The 19573-nt window shown below is 53.8% G+C and overlaps 1 protein-coding gene across 1 annotated transcript in view; it reads right to left on the bottom strand.

The window, feature by feature from the left end:
- The window catches only part of SLCO2A1 (solute carrier organic anion transporter family, member 2A1), an 81121-nt gene continuing 63223 nt past the window's right edge, over positions 1676-19573 (bottom strand). Inside the window, exons 6-14 of the mRNA NM_001123195.2 lie at positions 17761-17897; positions 15165-15243; positions 14533-14697; positions 13312-13501; positions 11240-11405; positions 8740-8903; positions 5196-5260; positions 2616-2739; positions 1676-1796 (exon numbers count right to left, since the gene is read on the bottom strand). Coding sequence (NP_001116667.2) covers positions 1676-1796; positions 2616-2739; positions 5196-5260; positions 8740-8903; positions 11240-11405; positions 13312-13501; positions 14533-14697; positions 15165-15243; positions 17761-17897 — 1211 coding nt within the window. The remainder of the gene's footprint in view (positions 1797-2615; positions 2740-5195; positions 5261-8739; positions 8904-11239; positions 11406-13311; positions 13502-14532; positions 14698-15164; positions 15244-17760; positions 17898-19573) is intronic.

Raw genomic sequence — 19573 nt, forward strand, 5'->3', positions numbered from 1 at the left:
GACACAGAACCAGTGGCTTTGGAATCAGGCTGTCTGTAACAGTGGCTTTCACAAAGACTTCGGTCTCGTGGCAGTGGGGCCTTTCCGGAGGTGGTTTCTGGAAGGGTCTACCAAAGGGAGCAGCACTCAAGAGATCCATATGTGACCACGGCCAGCGCTCACCTGCTCCAGAGGACATGGCAAGTCAGCTCTTTGTCTGGCAAAGGCCAGGAGCAGGCTCAGTCTGGTAGGGCGTGGACGGTCAAGGTCCCGTTGACAGTGTCCGGGTTCTTGCTGTGCATCCCTTGCACTGTCCAGCAGGCTCCACTCTGGGAGGGGGCCTTACTGTGGATGGAGCGGGGGTAGGCGAGACCACAGGCGAGCTCGGGGAAAACCATGCCCTAGTGCTGCCTTGCACAAAGTCGGTCTCCAAAAAATAAGATATTTGTGGATAAAGGCCTCCTTTGTTGGCTTCTGTCTTTGAACCTCCACCGCACAGCAGCAGCACCTCTCAGCCCCAGCCCAGGAGAGGCGCCCACCTCCCTGGAGGTGGTGAGAAGAGGTTGAGAAAATGTGGATGAACTCAAGTCTATTTGAAACAGGAACGTCAACCTCTCAAGCTTCTGCTTGCTGGGCTGCAGGTGGCTGCGCGGCTTGGTGGATTTTGACATTCCCTACCTAGGCTTCTTCACTGGTCTTGCTGACATCCCCGACTGCTTCTTTACACTGCGATGTTCAGGCTAAAAGGCGAGACGGGAAGCCCGTGTGAAGCCACCTCATCTGCGCCCGTAGGGGTGTGTGTGTGTGTGTGTGTGTGTGTGTGTGTGTGTGTGTGTGTGTCTGCAGCGGGTGTGTGTGTGTGTGTGTGTCTGCAGCGGGGTGTGTGTGTGTGTGTGTGTGTGTGTGTGTGTGTGTGTGTGTCTGCAGCGGGAAGGGAGGTCTTCCCACCCCTGAGAGGTGAGGCGTCTGGCCTTCGTGCTGTGGGGTGGAGGCGGGGGCTGGGAATCACAGCCTGCCTCAGGTTCTCACCACCGTGCGCAGCTTTCTCCGTTTGAGATGTGCCCCTGGAAAGACAGAGATGAACGTGCGCAGACCCGTGTCCAGAAGGGTCTAGAGTTCATGTGAACAGCGTTGGGACGGTCCATCCCTGGGGACTGGTCCCAGCTCTGGTGCCTGAGTGTGGGTGATGGAGAAGGGACCAGCTGGCCATACTTCCCAAAGTGGCCTCTTGGGGCAGGAAGTGAGGATCGGAGGGGAAGGGAGCCAGACCCTCCTGGGCTCAGAGGAGGCGCAGAGGGGGCCGAGCCCAGATGTGTAGGGGGCTGCAACCAGGCTCTCTGTCCCTAGCCCCCTCCCTTCTCCTCTGACAGATACCCGAGGTCTCCTCAGTTAGAAAACCACTCCCTGAGGGCTCGGGGACAGGGGCTGCCTCCATGAGCGTCCCCACTGTGCCAGATGAGCCTGGGCCTGTGGGGACCCCTCCCAAGGTGCCAGGGAAGATCCCACCTCCAGCTCTGTGCCCACCCGGCCCTAAGGGTCTGTGGAGGGCTCTGGGAGGAGGGGACAGGGAGGCAAATGGCGATGGCTTTTCTTCCTACTTAAGAAACAAAAAGGAGATGCCGTGTTAACATTAGTAATATGGGCGGGTGTGGGAGCAGGTCTGCTCTCGGGGCCGGGTGGTGGCTGAGGTCGAGGGTCAGATGAGGCCGGCGGCCTTCTCCTGCACATTGTATTCCTTGTTCTTCTTCACCCGCCAGCTGGTGAAGAGGAGCAGCAGCGTGCCCAGAGCCTTGTAGCCCACCTGCAGGCCCAGGTACCTGTGGGGCGGGGGACAGGACCCGTGAGGGGTGTGGTGGCTCTGTGGCCTGTGTCTCACATCATCATCACAGTGGCCCAGGCCATGTGTCTTTACCACTCAGGCCCCCCGGGTGGGGACCACTTCCTTATTCCTTTTATCCACTGGACTATACAACTCTGAGGGAGTAGGCAGGAACAGACCTGAGACTCCCCATCCAGTGCTCCTCCTCCCTATCCAGGTGCCACCTCCCGCCCTGAGAGGCCCACACACTGCAGCACAGCTTCCTGGAGGGTCCTGCCCACACAGCATGGCCAGAAGGAGAGGGAACCTCTTCACACCCCTCCCCCAGCCCTCTATGTCACTCCCACCCTGTTTCCAGCTCCCTCCAGCCCCCTCCAGCCCCCTCCCCCAACTGTTTCCATCTGTGGCTGGATGGGTACAGAATTCAGTAGCACTGCAGCTGGGCTCCGACCCATCCGCCCTTGGCCTCTGCCAGGAGTCGCGATGGGCCACCCCTTTCCAAGCAGGGGAAGGCTGGCCTAGCATCACTGTTCCATGGCTTCTGCCTCTCCCTCCGACAAACCTCTTTCTGCTGTTGTCCCTCCCAAGGGCCAGCAGGGACCACAGATGGGAGCCATGTCAGAGCATCTGCTGGGTCTTGTTACCTGGATGGTTCTCTATGAGCCCCAACGTGCCTGTCACTGGTGGCCCCGCTCCCTGCCCATGGCTGCACCCCCGGGTCCTCCCCCTGCAAGGCCTGACAGCCCCACAGTTGCCACTGGAGCAGATGACCACCCTCTGCTGGGGCCTGGGGCCTGGCTGTTGTGCGGGCCCTCACCTGTCTCGGAGAGCGTCATTGTCGTAGTAAGCACAGGCCCCCCGCCTCCCCGAGCACTGGGAGCTCCACCGGATGCAGGAGTAGTCGATGGTGAGGCCGTAGAGGGCTGGAGATGGCAGCCAGGCTGGCATCATTAGGAAGAGAGTTCAGAGAGCTCAGGTCACATGGAGCTGCCCGCAGAGGTGCCCGACAGGGTGGGGAGCAGAGCTCCCCAGCGCCCCCGTGCGGCCCACACACATGAGAACAGCTTTTGCCCCATCCCCCGGAACCAGGGGAAGCAGAAGAGCCTTCCTTGGAGCCTGAATTACCCTTTCACTAGAGGCTTAGAAGAGAACAGGAAGCCGAGGCATCCTTTCAGGGCAGAGTGAGTCACAGATGTCACCTCGTGCCAGCTTGGACAGATAACACAGTTCCCACACTTGGGATTGGCCTCAAGTGGAGATGTGCTGGGCTCCATGAGGTGGCCTGGAAGCTCTCTAGGACACCAATTCCTCACGCCCTCACAGCCACCCAGAGGTGGGTGGGTGCCCTCATTATAATGGGGAGGAAGGTGGGCTTGGCTGGCTCACCATTGCATAGCATAGAAGGGTCAGGGCTGGACTCTGAACCCTCGTTTTCTGAGGTTCAAATCTCATGTTCTTCCACGACACCAAGCTTCCCTGTTGGCTTAGACAACATCCCCAACACCCTGGCTGTTCAGAGCCTCTGCCCCAAGCCCCTTGATCTTCCTGGCAGCTGAGTGGCGAGAAATGGTCCAGCAGGGGTCCTGCCCTATGACTGCTGACTATGTGGACCTGCCCCGTATCCTTAGCTACAGTTCTAGGCAGTTGCTGGACTGGGGAGGGGCTTGGACAGATCCACACCCAGGCCAGACCACTCTGTTCTCAGAACCACCGAAAACAGCCTTCCAGTGTCTGTTTAGGGCCCTTAAGCTGCTTCTGGAGGGAAGAAAGAGGCAATTTTCTTGCAGCTCTGCCCAGAAGCGGAAATCTTCAAGAATCTGCCTCTCTATTCAGACCAGCTCACTCCCGAATGTCCAGGTGAGCGGGGGATGGAAACTGGTCACAAGGACTGACCTTCCTGAAAGATGTTCCCTGAATAGAAATGAAGTCCAGACAAATTTCCAAACTCAGTCCCAGTGGGTGGTTTAAAACTTGCCATGTCCTTTTTTTCTACCCAGGGTAGACTTGCATTCTCAGGTGACAAATGGTTCCCTCCAGCCTGGGTTTTCTATCTGCGGCCCCACATTGAGTGGTCTGAACTCAGATGAAAAAAACAAAGGAGCAGGTGCTTTAAGCCACAAGAGAGGAGTTGTTTTCACAGTGGTTGGAAGAAACAGGGCAGGGCTTTCCAGAGTCCATCCTGGCTGCTGTTGGGCTGGGCAGAATGTGAGGCTTCCTTCCCAGGGGAGGTTTCACGGCAAGTTACAAATGATATGTTATAAAAGGAATGGCACTATGATGACGACCGTGCCTCTGTCACCAGGGTGGGGTAACCCCAGCACCCTGTGTCCTCTGTGCTTATAACATAGGCCAGAGGAGCAGGGTCTGAAGGGGGGCTTCTGGGACCAAGACTGAGAAACCCCACTGAAAAAGCTGGTTCGGTCCTCATCATCCCAGGCCTCACCCAATCTTTGGGGGAGTGCCCCGCAGAGGCTCCCGCCCGGCAGGCCCCAAGAGAGACATCACCCCCACACCCCAACAGGACCATGGCAGCTGCCACAGGGCGAAATGCAGCCCAGACTCTTGGGTGATAACGCACTGAGGGCTCTGCAGGGATTTCAGCATTTAAGGCCAGAAAGCGCAGCTGGATCGCAACTGAAGCCCTTCCACTGCAGTCACCATATTCCCAGCTGCACTGCGTGCCCCCGGGTCCTCAATAAATCTGTCCTCTGTTGGAACCAGTCCCTTTACTTCATGTACCTGCCACTGCAAGGGTCTCCCTATTAGTGTCCTGTGTTTCATCTAATGGTTGGAGGTGTCCAGAAGGGACAGTCTAGTGTGAGCAGTCTGGGAAAGGGCCTGGAATGTCCCTGCGCCCGGGGAGGGCAGGTGTTCCCTGCTGCCCGCAGGCTGCTTGCCCTCCTGAGGCCACTTCTGACCACGGTGCACAGTCCCTTCCTCCGTGGCTCTGGGCTGCTTGACAGCAGGGTTTGCCGGCAGAGGGCCCCGCTTTGCTGACTAGAGGCAGGAGGAGTGGATTTTGTAAAATGGAAGGGAAGCCAGGGCTGAGCTCCGCTGCTGTTCTGGCTGGGACAGGAATGCAAAGTTTTGTTCCTACAGTGAATTCTTGGAGAGAGAGATGAAAAAAATACCTGCCTTCAGTGTTCTATTAGGTATTCTCAGCTGTGCCCACTTTTCCTTTTTCTTACATAATTCAGTTTGGAATTAATGCCATAGACAGAATCTTTCCTAACCTCAAGCGGCAGGGAAACCACCCATACGGGGTTTGCTGTCTGTGGTTGTGTTGATGACGTGCAGCTTTTCTTTACAAGAGAGATGAGGCAGGGCTTCCCCCGTCACCACCCTGCACCCCACAGCCCTCCAGTTCCCCCTCACCTGGGGCCACTCCGACACTTACCCAGCAGACGCATCAGCAAGAACTGTACCCCGATGGCAAATGACTTTTCCTCCTGGTTCACCACACTGAGAAGGCAAACAGGAAATCAGCAGCAGGAGGACTTCCCTTCCCTCCCGCAGCTAGCCTCAGGGCACATCAGAACTTGCCCTCGTGTGGCCTGACCGGGTTCACCTGGGACCCTGTGCTCCTGTTGTTCCTCTCAGTGCTTCTCAAGGCATGACCACTGGCCCAGAAGCAGCAGCTTCCCTTGGGAACTTGCGAGAAATGCACAGTCTCAGGCCTCACCTCAGACACAGAGTCATACTCTGGAGGTCGGGCCCAGCGATCAGTGTTGTGGGAAGCCCTCCAGGAGATTCTGCGCACATGCAGGTTTGAGAAGCACTGGTCTCTAGGATTTTCAGGGCTGCCCAGAGCCCCCTTCAAGAGGTAGAGGGCAGAGTGTCTGGAGGCAGAGAGGATGCTGAAGGCCATGTTTACGGCAGCAGGTCTGACCAACTCCCATGGTATCTTCCAGCAATAGAAGACAGCCCTGGAGTTCCCATTATGGCTCAGCGGTAAGGAACCCAACTAGTAGCCATGAACATGAGGGTTCGATCTCTGGCCTCACTTAGTGGGTTAAGGATCCGGTGTTGCCCTGAGCTGTGGTGTAGGCTGCAGATGCAGCTTGGATCCAGTGTTGCTGTGGCTGTGACTGGCAGCCACAGCTCCGATTCAACACCTAGCCTGGGAACCTCCATATGCTGCAGGTGTGGTGCTAAAAATATGGGGGAAAAAAAAAGGAAAAAAAGAAAGAAAGAAAGAAAAAAGACTGCCCTGAGGCAATGTGCGATTAGGGCCCCTGGGCTGTCCGATCTGGTATACAACTAAAAGAATCTTCTAGTGGGTGCTGGCTTCTTGGGCATATGACCCAGGTGGCCAGGGCCCCACACTCAGAAAAGCCTTGTGTTTTTCTTTAAGGCTCTGCTGTGGCTACCCTGAAATTCATAATGAGTTTGAAACCGGGAGCCTTGCATTTCCATTTTGCATTGGGTCCTGCAAATCATGCAGCCAGGCCTGCCTCCACCCTTCTCCCTTCCAGAGGAGGAAGGGGCCTGGCTGAGGAAGGAAGTTCAGAGAGGGAGGAGGGAGGCTGTCTGGAGGAGGGACTGCCAGCTGGGCGTGGAGCAGAGATACCGCCATTCATGAGGTGGGGAGCCATGAGGTGGGCAGCAGGCTTCCCCGTGCCCGGGCACCCATGCTCCTGGCTGGGTGCCAGTGGGTGTGCTGAGGGGACAGCAAGGAAGGGAACTCAGAAGCAATCCCCAGGTCTCCACACACCTTTTGTTTTTCTTCCACAATTCTGCCAGCAAACTACAAAGCGACCATCTTTCAGCTAATCTGAGGGATGGAACAGGGGTAGAGGGGCACCTACTGGGATTCCCTCCCATGGAAAATGCCTTGGATCTCAATGTAGTGGATGCTCCTTTGTTGCCCAGAGATCCTTCAAGGGTCTAATCCCTAACAGATGCTTCTGTGTCTTGGTCCTTATCCCTGGGCAGACCCTTGGATTCTCAACTAATTGGGACCTGGGAAACCCCGATTTGGCTTCTGATGGAGAGCTTGAGCCCCTTCTGGTCTCTGCCCCTTTGGCCCTGAATTAATGCTGCCTCTCTGACCACTCTCTTTTCCTGACACATTTTCAGCAAACCTTCACTCCCCGCCTGTATGCCTATGCCTGTTTGGGGGCCAGGACTGATACAAATAAGGCCTGGCTCACTCACAAAGTCATCTTGAGGCCTCTCCTTCTCCACAATACACAGCATCCATACTTTCATCTCTCCCAGTGGGATTTATCTTTAAACCCTTTTGGGATACTGGGGCCTCTTCTCCATTTTCACACCAGCCCCTGACCAACCTTGGAAGGGAGAGATTTTCTAGAGACGCCCATCCCGTGGTTGGACAGGAGTCCTCTGGGAGGTGACAGGAATGCCCTTCCCTCGCACTCAGAGATTTCCCTAGAAGATTTCCTTATCCTATTCCCTCTCTTCGTCATGGCCACTCTCACACCTTTCTCAGGATTACAGGGTCCACCCTGGCCCAGCTGACCTGCATGCAAGCAGGGAACTCCACTCAGGGGGCCTTGGATGAAGGCACAGGTAGTTGGAAGGCATGGATGGGGAGCGGCAAGGAGAGGGAGGCAGTGGTGTTGGGAAGGCAGTCAGTTTTGAGCATCTCTACACATTTCTGCAGAACATGCTAAGAAGGCAGGGTTATGACTGCTTGCGTCTTGGGCCATCTCTCAGGGTTGTGGTAGCAACGAGCAACCTTGAGACAGGAGGTAAAAACCTTCTAGACCAGTAGCAGGCTTGATCTATAGAAGCAGTGGCTCTCCCATGCTCAGCATTCCTCAGCTGTGACCTACGCCCACTGCAGGTGAAACATATACCTGGGCCCCTCCATGTCACCCAGGAGGACTTGGTGGGCAAGGATAATGATGCAACACGAGGCTCATACTGCTTGCTGTGCTTTGCCTTTGACCCAGAAGTCTGCAAGCATCCTTGTGAAACAGTAACAGACATAGGAGCTTGGTAGGTGGCAAAGCTAACCTTTAAATGGATAAAATCCCAGACCTTTCGTCATCTCCTAGGCTTCTGGGGAAAATAGGTCATGGGCACCTAGTTAGCTGTTAATAATAATTTGGTTAATAGGGATCATTAACCAATATGCAAAGCACCCTGTATTTACAAAGCAATTTACCATATACCCCTGACACCAGTTCTTCAACATCAGTATCATTAACCCCTTTTCAGAGCAAACTGAGACTCTGTGAAGACAGCAACACCCAAAGACCTTCAGCCAGTACACAGTGGAGCTGGGCGTTTGACCCTGACCCCGGGCTTCCAAATCCTGTGTTTTTCCCTCTGCTTGCACGCAGGTGAAGACAGGAGGGAGGCAGGCAGGGGGTGAGTTATGTGAACTCGGTTGAAACCTGATTTTCTCTTTTGCAGAGAGTGAGGTAAAGAGAGGCTCATTCCCTGTCCAAACCTCAGGGGCACCTCAGTGTCACCTCAGTGCCGCTGTAATGGGACATCTCTGCCCTCCTGACTCACCTTTCCCTTCTGACCTGGCTCCAAGCACACTGGCTTTCCTTATTTGCATCCTTGCTGTGGCCCTCATTCTGTCTCGAGAACTCTCCTCATGTTCCTTCCTCAATTTTGTGTATCCAGCTGAATTCTCCTCCTCTTGGGACTTAAAGATAAGTGAATCTATAGGCCTCCCTGCAGCGTGGAGCCAGGCAGCCTGGCTTGGTCATGCAGCTCAGCCACATTAGCTCCGCCCTCCTTGTGCAGGTGCAGGATAGAGGGGCAGGGACGTGTGACACGGAATAAGGCCACAGCAAGGGGCTCCGCACAGGCCTGGCACAGGCAGTGCTCTGCTCCGGTGCCTCAGTCTTAGCTTCCTGTATCACCCCAAGAACATTGCACGTTCATGGCCCAAGGATGCTGAGGGCTGGGAGAGGCGGGGGAGCCGAGGAGGAAAGCAGGGGAAGGAGAGTCTCACTCACCGCAGTACCATCATGTAGAGTGGGTTGTGGGAGACGCAGGCTATGAGGGCCACGAAGGAGATCAGGAAGATGGCTGGGAGCAGAAAGTGGGCGCAGGGGATGGGACACGGGCCCGTCTTTGCTGAAGCTGATGCCCCACTCACACAGCTGCAGTTCAGGTAGGTCTTGGAAGGAAAGGGAGGAGAACAGGAGAAACCTGTGTTAATGTTTCACCCCCCACACACTTCAAACGCTTGCCCCAGCTCTTGCCCCTCTGCCCTCCCTGGAGAGCTGGTGATGCTGGATGCGGAGGCTAGAGAGGAGACCAGATGGGGTTTCAAGGTGCCCCATGGATCCCACCTCTGACCATGGTTTGGGCAACAGACACCATCTTCACCAAACCCAGTTGTCCAGCATGGGCTGTGCTCCTCCTGTAGTTACACCCAGGTCGGGATGGGATATGTAGGATTCCAGCTGATAGGGCTCTTCTCTGGGCCAGGCTACCTTGAGCCCAGCAGCAGTGGCTTTGTGGGCTGATGTTTTTGCTATTCGTGTGTTTATTGCGGGGATGTTCAAGGAAGATAAAAATAGGAGATCGGGAGTTCCCTGGTGGCCTAGTGGTTAAGGACCCAGCATCGTCACTGCTGTGGCTCAGATCACTACTGTGGTATCAGTTCAATCCCAGGTCTCAGAACTTCTTCAAGCCACAGGCACAGCCAAAAAAGGGGAAGATATAGCAGTAGGAACACAGTGGGATCCACTGAACTTTCTGCCTGAGAGGAATCCCTACTGTTGGTGAAGGTGTCTGTCTCAAGTCTGTGAATCCACATGACTCAACACAACTCACTTTGTTGGCCACTGCCTATGTTACCTTCCTTCTCACAATGTCTGATGGACCAGCCTATGATCACTTAAGTGTTGAAGCAGTTATAGGGCTAATATTGGAACTAATGAGCTGATATGCTTCCTTCTACTGGGCATTGGAACTACATACCCTCTTTACTTGGGCTGCTGGGAAGCTCATAATTAAGTTATATACAATGCTGCTGCTACTTCCCTCAGTATGGGTTTTTAAAACCATAGATATTTTTCTTTATAATTTGCTTTTTTTTTTCTTGATAGTATGCTAATGGTTTTGGTCTTGATGTGCTTTGTTACTGGAAACTTGTCAAGATTATTTCTGGAAATAGATGAGTCAGAGGTAAGTAAATAGAGATATGAAAACCACAGAAACCACCACAGGCTCCTCCAACTAGAAGGCAACGGAGGGAGCATCTTGTCCAGGTTCTCTGTCCTCCCACTGACTAAGAACCACACTCCTCTGCCTGCAGAGGTGGCTGTGGAAGCAGCCTTGCCCTATCCTTTCAGGGGATGATGGTAAATGAGGGCCAGACTTGTCCGTGCCCTCTGCACAGGCTTAAAGGCATAAGAGGCTTTCTACTCCGAGGGCATCCTCAGGGCAACTGCACAGACTTCTCAGTACTCTTAGAAAAGAAGAACATCCAAATCTTAAGCCTGGCCCCTGTCTTCTCCCCGGCCAGGCAGATGTAATCTCCTCTGGCCACACCAGCCCTGGTCTTTTTCCACTCTGGCTCATTCATGCCCTGGGGTCTTGCACTTGTGTTCCTTCACCTGCGTCGCTTCCCTCCCTGGTCTCCAGAGTGTTGTCTTCTTCTGGTGGCTCGGTTCTAAAGTCACCTTTTCAGGGAGCCCCCAGGCACACTCCATCCCACTAAGAATTTTCCTGGCATGAGTTACTTTCTAAAACTCCCTGTGCATTTATTTGGTAGAATGCAAACTCAAGAGAGCAGGGACCTTGGCTAATGGGTTCCCAGGTGAATTCCCAGCACCCACGGCTATGTCTGGGGTTCGCTAAGTATTTTTCGAATAACAGCACAAATGGCTTGAGTTGGTTTGCTGCTGGCTGACCCTAGATGGCCAAGAGCCGTAGTGTTCAGAGTGCTGGCCGGGACCTAGCCAAGTGAGCATGGTGAATGTGGGCCAGTCGCCAGGAGACACCTGACCTTGCACAGACACACCCCAGGCTGAGGTCGGACCCAGGGTTTTAGTCCCAGATCTGCCCCTAAATAGCTGCAGGCTTCAGGCCAGTTGTGTGGCCACACCCAGGAGGGTCACGAGGGGTTGAACCAAATGCCCTCCATCACCTTTTCCGGCTCTAACCTTCCAGGTCCACATCACAGAGGCCGCCCCCCCTCCATTTATCTGGGCCAGTCCATGTGGCTTTGCAACATGGCCAAGGCTCAGGACCCAGACGTGCCCTTTAGGCTCCACCAGGGTGAGACTGGCAGGCTTCAGCGGAAGGAGTGCTGCTCTGAGCATTGTTAGGCTTCAGGAACGTGAGTTGGTTGGACCTCGGCCAATCTTTCATTGACTTTGGTCTGCAGGCATCTGGTCCTGACCTTATGAACAGGCGGTGGAGAGAAGGTAGGTGTGTCCAGAATGCTGGGAATGACAGGGGTGGAGCCCATCCACCGAGACCCTGGGCTCCTTCTGCCCTTACCAGTTGCTTAGAGGCTATAGAGCTGACATTGATGTCACTGCAGCCGGCGTGGCAGGGGGAGAGGTACTCAACCCCATTGTCTCCGCAAACCGGGTGGAAGAGGGAATCTGGGCACGAGCAGTCCTTGCGGCAGGCGAGAGGCTGTGGATGTATAGAACTTGATGTGCTGCCAGCAAAACAGGAAGTGGGAATCAAACAAAGCAAGACCAAAGGAAAACCTCTCCACTCCAGCCCAGCGTGAGTTCCCCGCCTGGCTAGTGTGCCTGTGCGGCTCTGTTTGTCTTGGGCTGGTGCCACCCAGGGATCTGAATTATGTCTGCTGGAGCCAGCGGAGAATTTCAAGCTGGCTGGTGCTCATGAAGCTGGCCAGTGCTGCTTCTTCTGCCAGTGGATCCCAAACCTACCAACCGGTCATTGGAAAGGCTTGGTTGGGAAACTTCCCACTGCAGGAGGGGTCAAGACAACCAACCTATCGGAACAGTGATGAGAGAGATGGCAAATGCTACAGGAAAGTCACAGGCAATAGTCCCCTTGCCTTCTCTTTCATCTGGGCTCAGGCCGGGGCCCCTCGAGGCAATCCAGGGTCTAGATGGCCCCTGCCTCTGGGTCTATACAGCCCTTTCCCAGGTCGCTCCATCCCCCTGAGCAAGGGATTTCACTGGCTAATCTCTCCAATCTCACCATCCTCCGTATCTAATATTCATGATCTTCTTTGGGGAGGGTTGGGATGAACCACAGTTCAGAGTTTTGCTAAAATCATTATACTAATGCACGTTAACTGTAACGGATCATCTCTCATGTGCCAGGCACTGTGCCTGAGGGCTTTTCATGCACTGTTATCACAGTACGTCTACAATTCATGATGCTCCTTTTATGGATGGGAAGCTTGAATATTAGAGAAGTTAAGTGATTTTGCTCAACGAATAAGAGCAGTGCCAGAATGGGGACCAATCTGAGGCCAAAGCCCTGTGCTAAACTCCCAGCACAGCCTTCTCGGCCTCTCAATCCACTGTCACGAGAGCAGAATAAACCGGGGTGGGGGAGGGGGTCCCCATCCTGAGTGACATTCCCTTCCTTCATGCCCACCAGAGACATAAAGAGAAAGACAGAGAAAACACCAAAGCTGAAAAGTATGGCATCTCCAGGTGTTGCAACCTCACTGGGCAAAATCTAAAGGAAGAGGTGTTGAAAGGTGACTCCCAGGAAAAAAAGCAAATGCTTCTTGCTCAGCACCTCCCCTCACGGGCCTCAAAGTCCTTCCTGAACATGAAGCCAGACTTAGAACCTAAAACCACGTGGTTTTATGCAAATCGACAGGTATACTTCACCTGCCCTCTTCCTCACCTGCCCTAATTTTTCAAGTCTGCCATCACGTTCATTGTTCTTTTCCAGATCTTTTCAATCTCCGTTCCTCATCTTTCTTCGGCAGCTCACTGAGACTCTGTAATTCTAGCCGGTACAGAGCTCATGATAAAACATAGCTTATTTCCTGATTCCTGAGCCTCACACCCCTACAGATTATCCTGAAACCAAACTGATTCGTTTTGGGTGTTTCTTTTTTTTTTTTTTTTTGTCTTTTTTGCTATTTCTTTGGGCCGCTCCCGCGGCATATGGAGGTTCCCAGGCTAGGGGTTGAATCGGAGCTGTAGCCACTGGCCTACGCCAGAGCCACAGCAACGCAGGATCCGAACCACGTCTGCAACCTACACCACAGCTCACGGCAACGCCAGATCGTTAACCCACTGAGCAAGGGCAGGGACCGAACCCGCAACCTCATGGTTCCTAGTCGGATTCGTTAACCACTGCACCACGACGGGAACTCCCGTTTTGGGTGTTTCTTAAAAAACAGAACCCTACCCCTGATGGCTGGAGGCCCACTTGGACCCTCTGACTTCTTCTGATAATTGAACATAGTATTCAAAATCTGATTTTCTCAGTTGCCACATAAGAGAACAGATGAACAAGGGCAAAGGAGAGAGGACAGTTGAGGAAGCAGGTAAGAAGGTGTCTGGCAGCCACATCCAGGCTCTGGCCTTAGCAAAGAGCACTTCCTCACCCCTCCTGCCCATTACCTGGGAGGGTAGACCTCAGCCACCTTGGGAGTGGAGCAGCCCATGAAGAACAGAGGGGCACAGAGGATCATGGAGATGGTGATGATGGTGGCAGCCACTCGGGGAATGGTTTGCAGGGAGAAAACGAAACGCTTCATGAGGATTCCTCCAAACAGCATTCCCAAGGCCGCGGCCGGGAGGTTCACAGCACCTGTAGACAGACATGCTGGTCTGGGTGCACAGGCCTCCGAGTGTGTGCAGGCCACACATTGAGCTGGACCCCAGAGAAGGGGCATGGCATCCTGAAGGGACAGTCACTGGGTTTAACTGCAATAGTCACAGATAACCTTAACTGAGCATTTACTGTTTACCAGGTATAATCACAGAGTTATCCTGATATGGAGGAGTAAGGGGAGCTCTTACTGCCAGTGGGATGTGGGTTAAGTGTGCATTTATTAAGCACCTTTCATTACCTGGCCCCTCAGTCCAACCTTACAATGACTGCATGGGGTTAGCCAGGCACTGATGGTGCCACCTGCCTATATGCTAGTCAGAGGCCAAAGGCTAGAGGGGTGAGGTCACAGCCAAGGGCCACACAAAAGGTCAAAGGTCACACCCTGACCACCTTGCCACCTCCACAGGACCAAGGTCACTTCACCTGTGAACTGGGCCCCATAATCCACTTGGGTACTTAGTGGGACCACATCAGTGCTTCTCAAACTCAGTTGCAAAACACACCCATGCTGGATGCTGGGCTCCACCCACAGATTCTGCTTTCATTGATGAGGGTGGGCCTGGGTGTCTGTGTTTCTTAAAGCTCTCCAGGGGAGCCTAAGGTGCAGCGGGGGTTGAGAATTATTGGGCCACATACTCTTTACCCAGGTAAATGTCTTTAAGTCCTTGGAGAAGGAGGGAAAACCCAGGAGGCATCTTGTCTCGCCCCCAGTTCAGTCCTCTGTTGCCCCTGATGGTGTCTGGGCCTTTGGGAGGCAGTCAGGCTTTCAGCCCCTCTGAGGGGAGGAAGTCAGCCCCCAGCCTCCACCCACTCCTGCCTGGAATGATAGGCGACCGAGAAAACTGCCAAGAATATTTTAGGTTGCCGACCAGGAAAAATGTCCTTAAAATTCTTTCTCTTGGGCAAGAACCCTCTGGCTCCTGTCTGTGTCCGGTCTGGCTGCACCTGTCCTTGGGTGGGCGGCGGGAGAGCCTGGCGGCGGCAGCAGCAGCACCCTGGGGACTCACCGATGAGGAAGTTGGCATAGGCCGCCGAGGCGCCATACTGCTTCTCGAGGAACTTGTTGAGGAAGGTGGAGAGGCCGGCAATGACAGAGGAGAAGGTGCACTGGGCCAGGACCACCAGCATGAAGAGCGGGTTCATCAGGAGCCGCAGGAAGATGCGGGGGAACCCTGTGAACAGACCGCCCTCAGGGCCGGGCCTTGGGGCAGTGGTCACAGGGGTCTGTGACGCTGGCCGCTGCCCTTCCTCCCCCCGGGGCAGAAGCCAGGCCCCAAGCTGTTCAGGGGCCAGCTGGGGACACACAGCACTCAGGCTCCCCTCCGTGTGCTCATGGGCTGAATGAAATGAGGACAGGCCTGGAAGAAATCGGGCGAAGGGTGACTATACATGTGAAGGGAGGGAGGCAGACATGGGCCAGACAGTGGGGGTGGGGTTGCCTCGGCCTGAATTTGGGTTGCCTGGTATCTGCAAAGTAGCCGTCACCGGGGCCCCTGGCAGAAGCCCTCATGAGGGATGGGCCCATTTTAGACCACCTGCTCTTACTGCCCCTCACCACACCCAATGCCACACGGGCTGGGCTACCCCGACCGCCCGGCCCCAGGCCAGCCCACCCAGGGCCGCCGGGCCACTCAGTTACGTTTAATGAAATCCACCAGGGAGCTCCTTGGCTTGGCCTCCTCCATCTTCCTTGCCTCGTCCGCCATGGCAGGGGTCCTCTGAGGGCAGCAAAGGGGGTGGATGTTAATGGTCCAGGTTCCCCGAAGCCACCATCTTCCTTGGGCCCCTGATCCTTCTGGTCTTAGTGGCCCAGGGCTGGGCAGTGGTCAGCCACCCCCGGTGTGTGTGGGACTGTGTCCAAAGCAACTATCACTTTTATGTCAGGGATCTGGTGCTTTGGCCGCCAACCAGAACGCATCTGTGCCAGGGCCTCCCCTGGGCAGATTATTGTACATCTCACTGTTGACTGATGCCAAAAGGCATCTGAGTGGGTCTCAGCCCTTGTCTGTCTGTCATGGCTACACATCTTCCCTGTCCTCAGATTCCAGGAGCCGAGGGCTTCTGGGACATTAGGGTCCACAGTGACCTCTGTTTCCAGCTCTCTCTTTCGAGCTTCTCTAAGGAATGCCTGCCTCCTTTTGGCCCCTTGAGTCCTGCTCCAGGCTCTGACCTGGTCTTAGCCTGCACTCTCTGTGCATCCCCCTCAATGAACTCACCCACCACTTCTGCACTTGTCAGCCGCAGCCTGGGGCCCCTAGCTCTGAGCCACCACACAGACACAAGGCCCCCTGAGTGCCAATGCCACTGGGATCCCCAGGGGACTCATCAATAGACCCAGGAGCTCCCATTCATTTAGTGCTTCCTCCACAGTGGGCACAGTGCCCAGCATTCCAAGTGCATTGTCCCTTCCTCATAGCCTCCTTCTGAGATTAGGTACTCCATCTCGGGTATTTTAAAAGAATTAAAAAATTTTTATTTTCGGGTCATACCCATAGCACGTGAAGGAAGTTCCTGGGCAAGGGATCAAACCCACACCACAGAAGTGACAACACTGGATCCTTAACTGCTAAGCCGCCAGGGAAGTCTATCTCCCATGTTTTAAAGCAGAGGAGGAGTTCCCGGTGGCTCGGGGGGTAAGGACCTGGCATTGTCACTGCGTGGCTCTGGTTACTGCCATGGTGCAGGTTTGATCCCTGGCCTGGGTGCAGCCAAAAAGGGGCGGGGGGCAGAGGAAGCTTAGGAGCAAGGAAACTTGCTTGCCTAAGATCCCTCAGCTAGTTTATAAGTAGCAGAGCTGGATTCAGACTCAGATCTGCCTGAACCCAAACCACCATGATGTGCTGCCAACCTCTGAAATTCTTCCCCAAGACAAGCTGAGCACCTCCCCACCTAGCTGGGCCTAGATCTCACACGCCTCACTGTCAGTCATCCAGCTCTGCCTCTGGTTCTCAACCTTGCCACAGACTTTAGCCCCTCTGCTCCTCCAATCCAGCTCACTGCTGAGTCCTTCTCAGCAGCCCATCCAAGAACATTGACTCCTGCCCTTGGCTCAGCTACTGGGCAGCCCTGGTCCTCAGCTGCACCCCCATCTCTACACACATGACTTCCCGACTCCCCAACCTTTCCCTTGACCTATCTGCCACAATGCCACCAGAGCAGTCACCAGTCACTGCAGTGCCTCAGAACAAGCTTTAGACCCTTCACCCTAATGTCAAGATCCCCACCCAGATTTCTCCTCCCTGTTTTCCACTTGTATCTCTTCCTCATTTCTTTCTCCAATAGATATGAGTGAAAGATGCATGGCAGGTCAGTCTGCTCCAATATGCTCCACTCTCAGCCCACCCTCACACCCTGCAGCACTAGGAATCCCCTTCTTACTCAGTCCTTTAGGATTAGACATGACTGGCTCCATTCAGTGCAAAAGTCAACTGTGCCGGGCCACATCTTTGCCTTTTATTGGCTCTTATTTTTTATTCTTTTTCTTTTTTGACCACCCCACGGCATATGGCGTTCCCAGGCTAGGGATCAGATCTGAGCCATGGTTGTGAACTACCTCACAGCTGCGGCAAGGTTGGATCCTTAACCCACTGTGCTGGGGCCAGGATCAAACCTGTGTCCCAGTACTGCAGAGATGTCACTGATCCCATTGTGCGACAGTGGGAACTCTGCCGCCTAATTCTTTATCCCCCTTTATTATTTATTTATTTTGGGTCTTCCGTTCTTTTAGGGACTCACCTGCGGCATACGGAGGTTCCCAGGCTCAGGGTCTAATCTGGCCAGCCTACGCCACAGCCACAGCCGCACCAGATCCGAGCCGCATTTGTGATCTACACCACAGCTCAAGGCAACACCGGATCCTTAACCCACTGATCGAGGCCAGGGGTCAAACCTGCAACCTCATGGTTCCTAGTCGGATTTGTTTCCGCTGCTCCGCGATGGGAACGCCCCTCTTTATCCCCCTTTAGATGAACTCAGTGTTTCCCAAACTACATTCCCTGGAGCCCTTCCAATCCCTGAGATGCTAACATGGTGAGGGAACACTGAGGAGATGCCATCTTTTGGAACATTACCAGCACTCTCACCTCTCGACGCCTTTGAGGAATCCTGCATTATGTTTAGATTTCACCCAGAATTCACTTAACTTGCTGCAACTTCTCAGCTCTGTTTATCTTCTACCCCTACCTCCTTTTTTGAACTCTCATAATAGGGACAATTGTGGGTTCTCAGAAGCTTACCTCCATCCCTCTGGACATCGCTCGAGGAAAGAAAAAAAAGGGGAAAGAGGAGACAACCAAGGAGGCCGAGGAAATGAGCAGGCCCAGCCACCAGGCTCCTATCCACCGAGGGTCTCCAGGGCTTAAGTTAACCGTAGCTGGAAAGAAAGCAAAGGACGGAAGTGTTTGTTGATTGAATGCTCGACCTGACCCTCCTGGAAAGAGACCCTCTGATCAGGGGGGATTTCTCCCCATAATGGAGAAGAGGTAAGCCATGAACTGGCACCTTGGTCATGATAACATTCCCTCTCCAGGCTATTTTAGGTCTTCCCAGAGAATGGAGGCCACTGGGAGGATCAGGGAGGTTCATCTCAGCTCCTCCAAGGTCAAGGCTGGCAAGCACCGTTTCATCAGTCAATTTCAAACCTATGTCCTTGTGGTATCCAAACCTTCCCTCTTAATCATTAAATGCTACTGCCTCCCAATTTTATTGATTCCTAAGAAAGGAAGCCTCATAACCCTCAGATGCTCAAAAAACCAATCATCCACAGAGTGGGTTTCCAGGCCTCGAAGGAGATGCTTTGTCCCGGCAAGTTTCCCTTCCACATTTAAGGGTATGCCGTTGTTTCTCTTTGTAAAGAAGCTACATGGGCATGGGAGGAGGGAGCCGATAGCAGAACGGCCCTCAGCCCAACACTGTCCTGGGCACTGTCCCTGGTGGCCTGGGAGCTCAGTTGCTGGTCTCTTTGGGCAACTAAGAGGCAGAACTCGGCACAGAAAGTGCCAGTCAGGGGCAAAGATGACTTGACCCTGAGCAAACAGCTCCCCCAGCTTCGCCCTTTTGTTTGAAGTACAGGTGGATGACACTGAGCAGATGACAGTGGTCAGACAGTCCCGGGGACAGGGGTCTGTGGGCTCTGGCAGCATGACTGGGTTTAAGTCCTGCCTACACTCTTTGTGAGACAGGCAGGCTCTGATTTGTATGCTGGGCATGGGGAGGAGGCAGTGTGATTTCTGAGGTTTCTGAGGGTCTGGCTGTGAGAACTTACCTACCACCCACACACTCCCCATGCGTTCCCCCTCTTGGCTTGGTCCAGGTGGTTTCCTGCTCCTGGGAAGGCCCTGCCCATCACCCCTGTGGGATTCCTACCCACATGACACACAGACTGCAGACATCACCTCCCTGGGAGGCCCTCCCTCATCACCTCATGCAGGAGGGCTCTTCCTACCTTGGAACTGCCAAAGCTCTTTGCTGGTCCCTCTCTTTCACAGTGCCAGCCCTCCTTGCCTTCTGGGAGGTGGAGGGTGTAGGACAACCTTAAAACAGCCATACCACCCTTGCAGGATCCAACCTAGGCTGGCTCCCTGAATGGTTAACTCACTATGTGTGTTCTTGTCTATGGACTACATTTCCTCATCCTAAGACACACAGTGGCTTAATCCATATCATTTTTTTTGGAAGAGCTCACTCCTGTCAATTTCAATAGCTATCAGGCATGTTCTAAACATTAGAACAACTCTATTTCACTGCCATTAACCCCATTTTACAGATGAGGAAACTGAGGCACAGAAAGATGAAGCTATGTGCCCAAGATCACTCAGCCAGTAAGAGATAGAACCAGGATTAGACACAGATTGTTCATGACCTGTGCCCACATGGTTAACCCTGATGTTATACCATTTGGAAGAGGGTCATAATCCATGTGTATATTTTATGTGGTGCTTCATCTTTTCTCCAAAAGAGCTCTTCTTAAAAAATTTTTAAAAATCAAAACTATCTTAGAATTAAAGAATTATAGAGCAATTTTTAATACCACCACCATGATGGGTAGTT

The sequence above is a fragment of the Sus scrofa genome, chromosome 13 (genome assembly GCF_000003025.6).
Source record: "Sus scrofa isolate TJ Tabasco breed Duroc chromosome 13, Sscrofa11.1, whole genome shotgun sequence".
In the NCBI taxonomy this organism is placed as follows: domain Eukaryota; kingdom Metazoa; phylum Chordata; class Mammalia; order Artiodactyla; family Suidae; genus Sus; species Sus scrofa.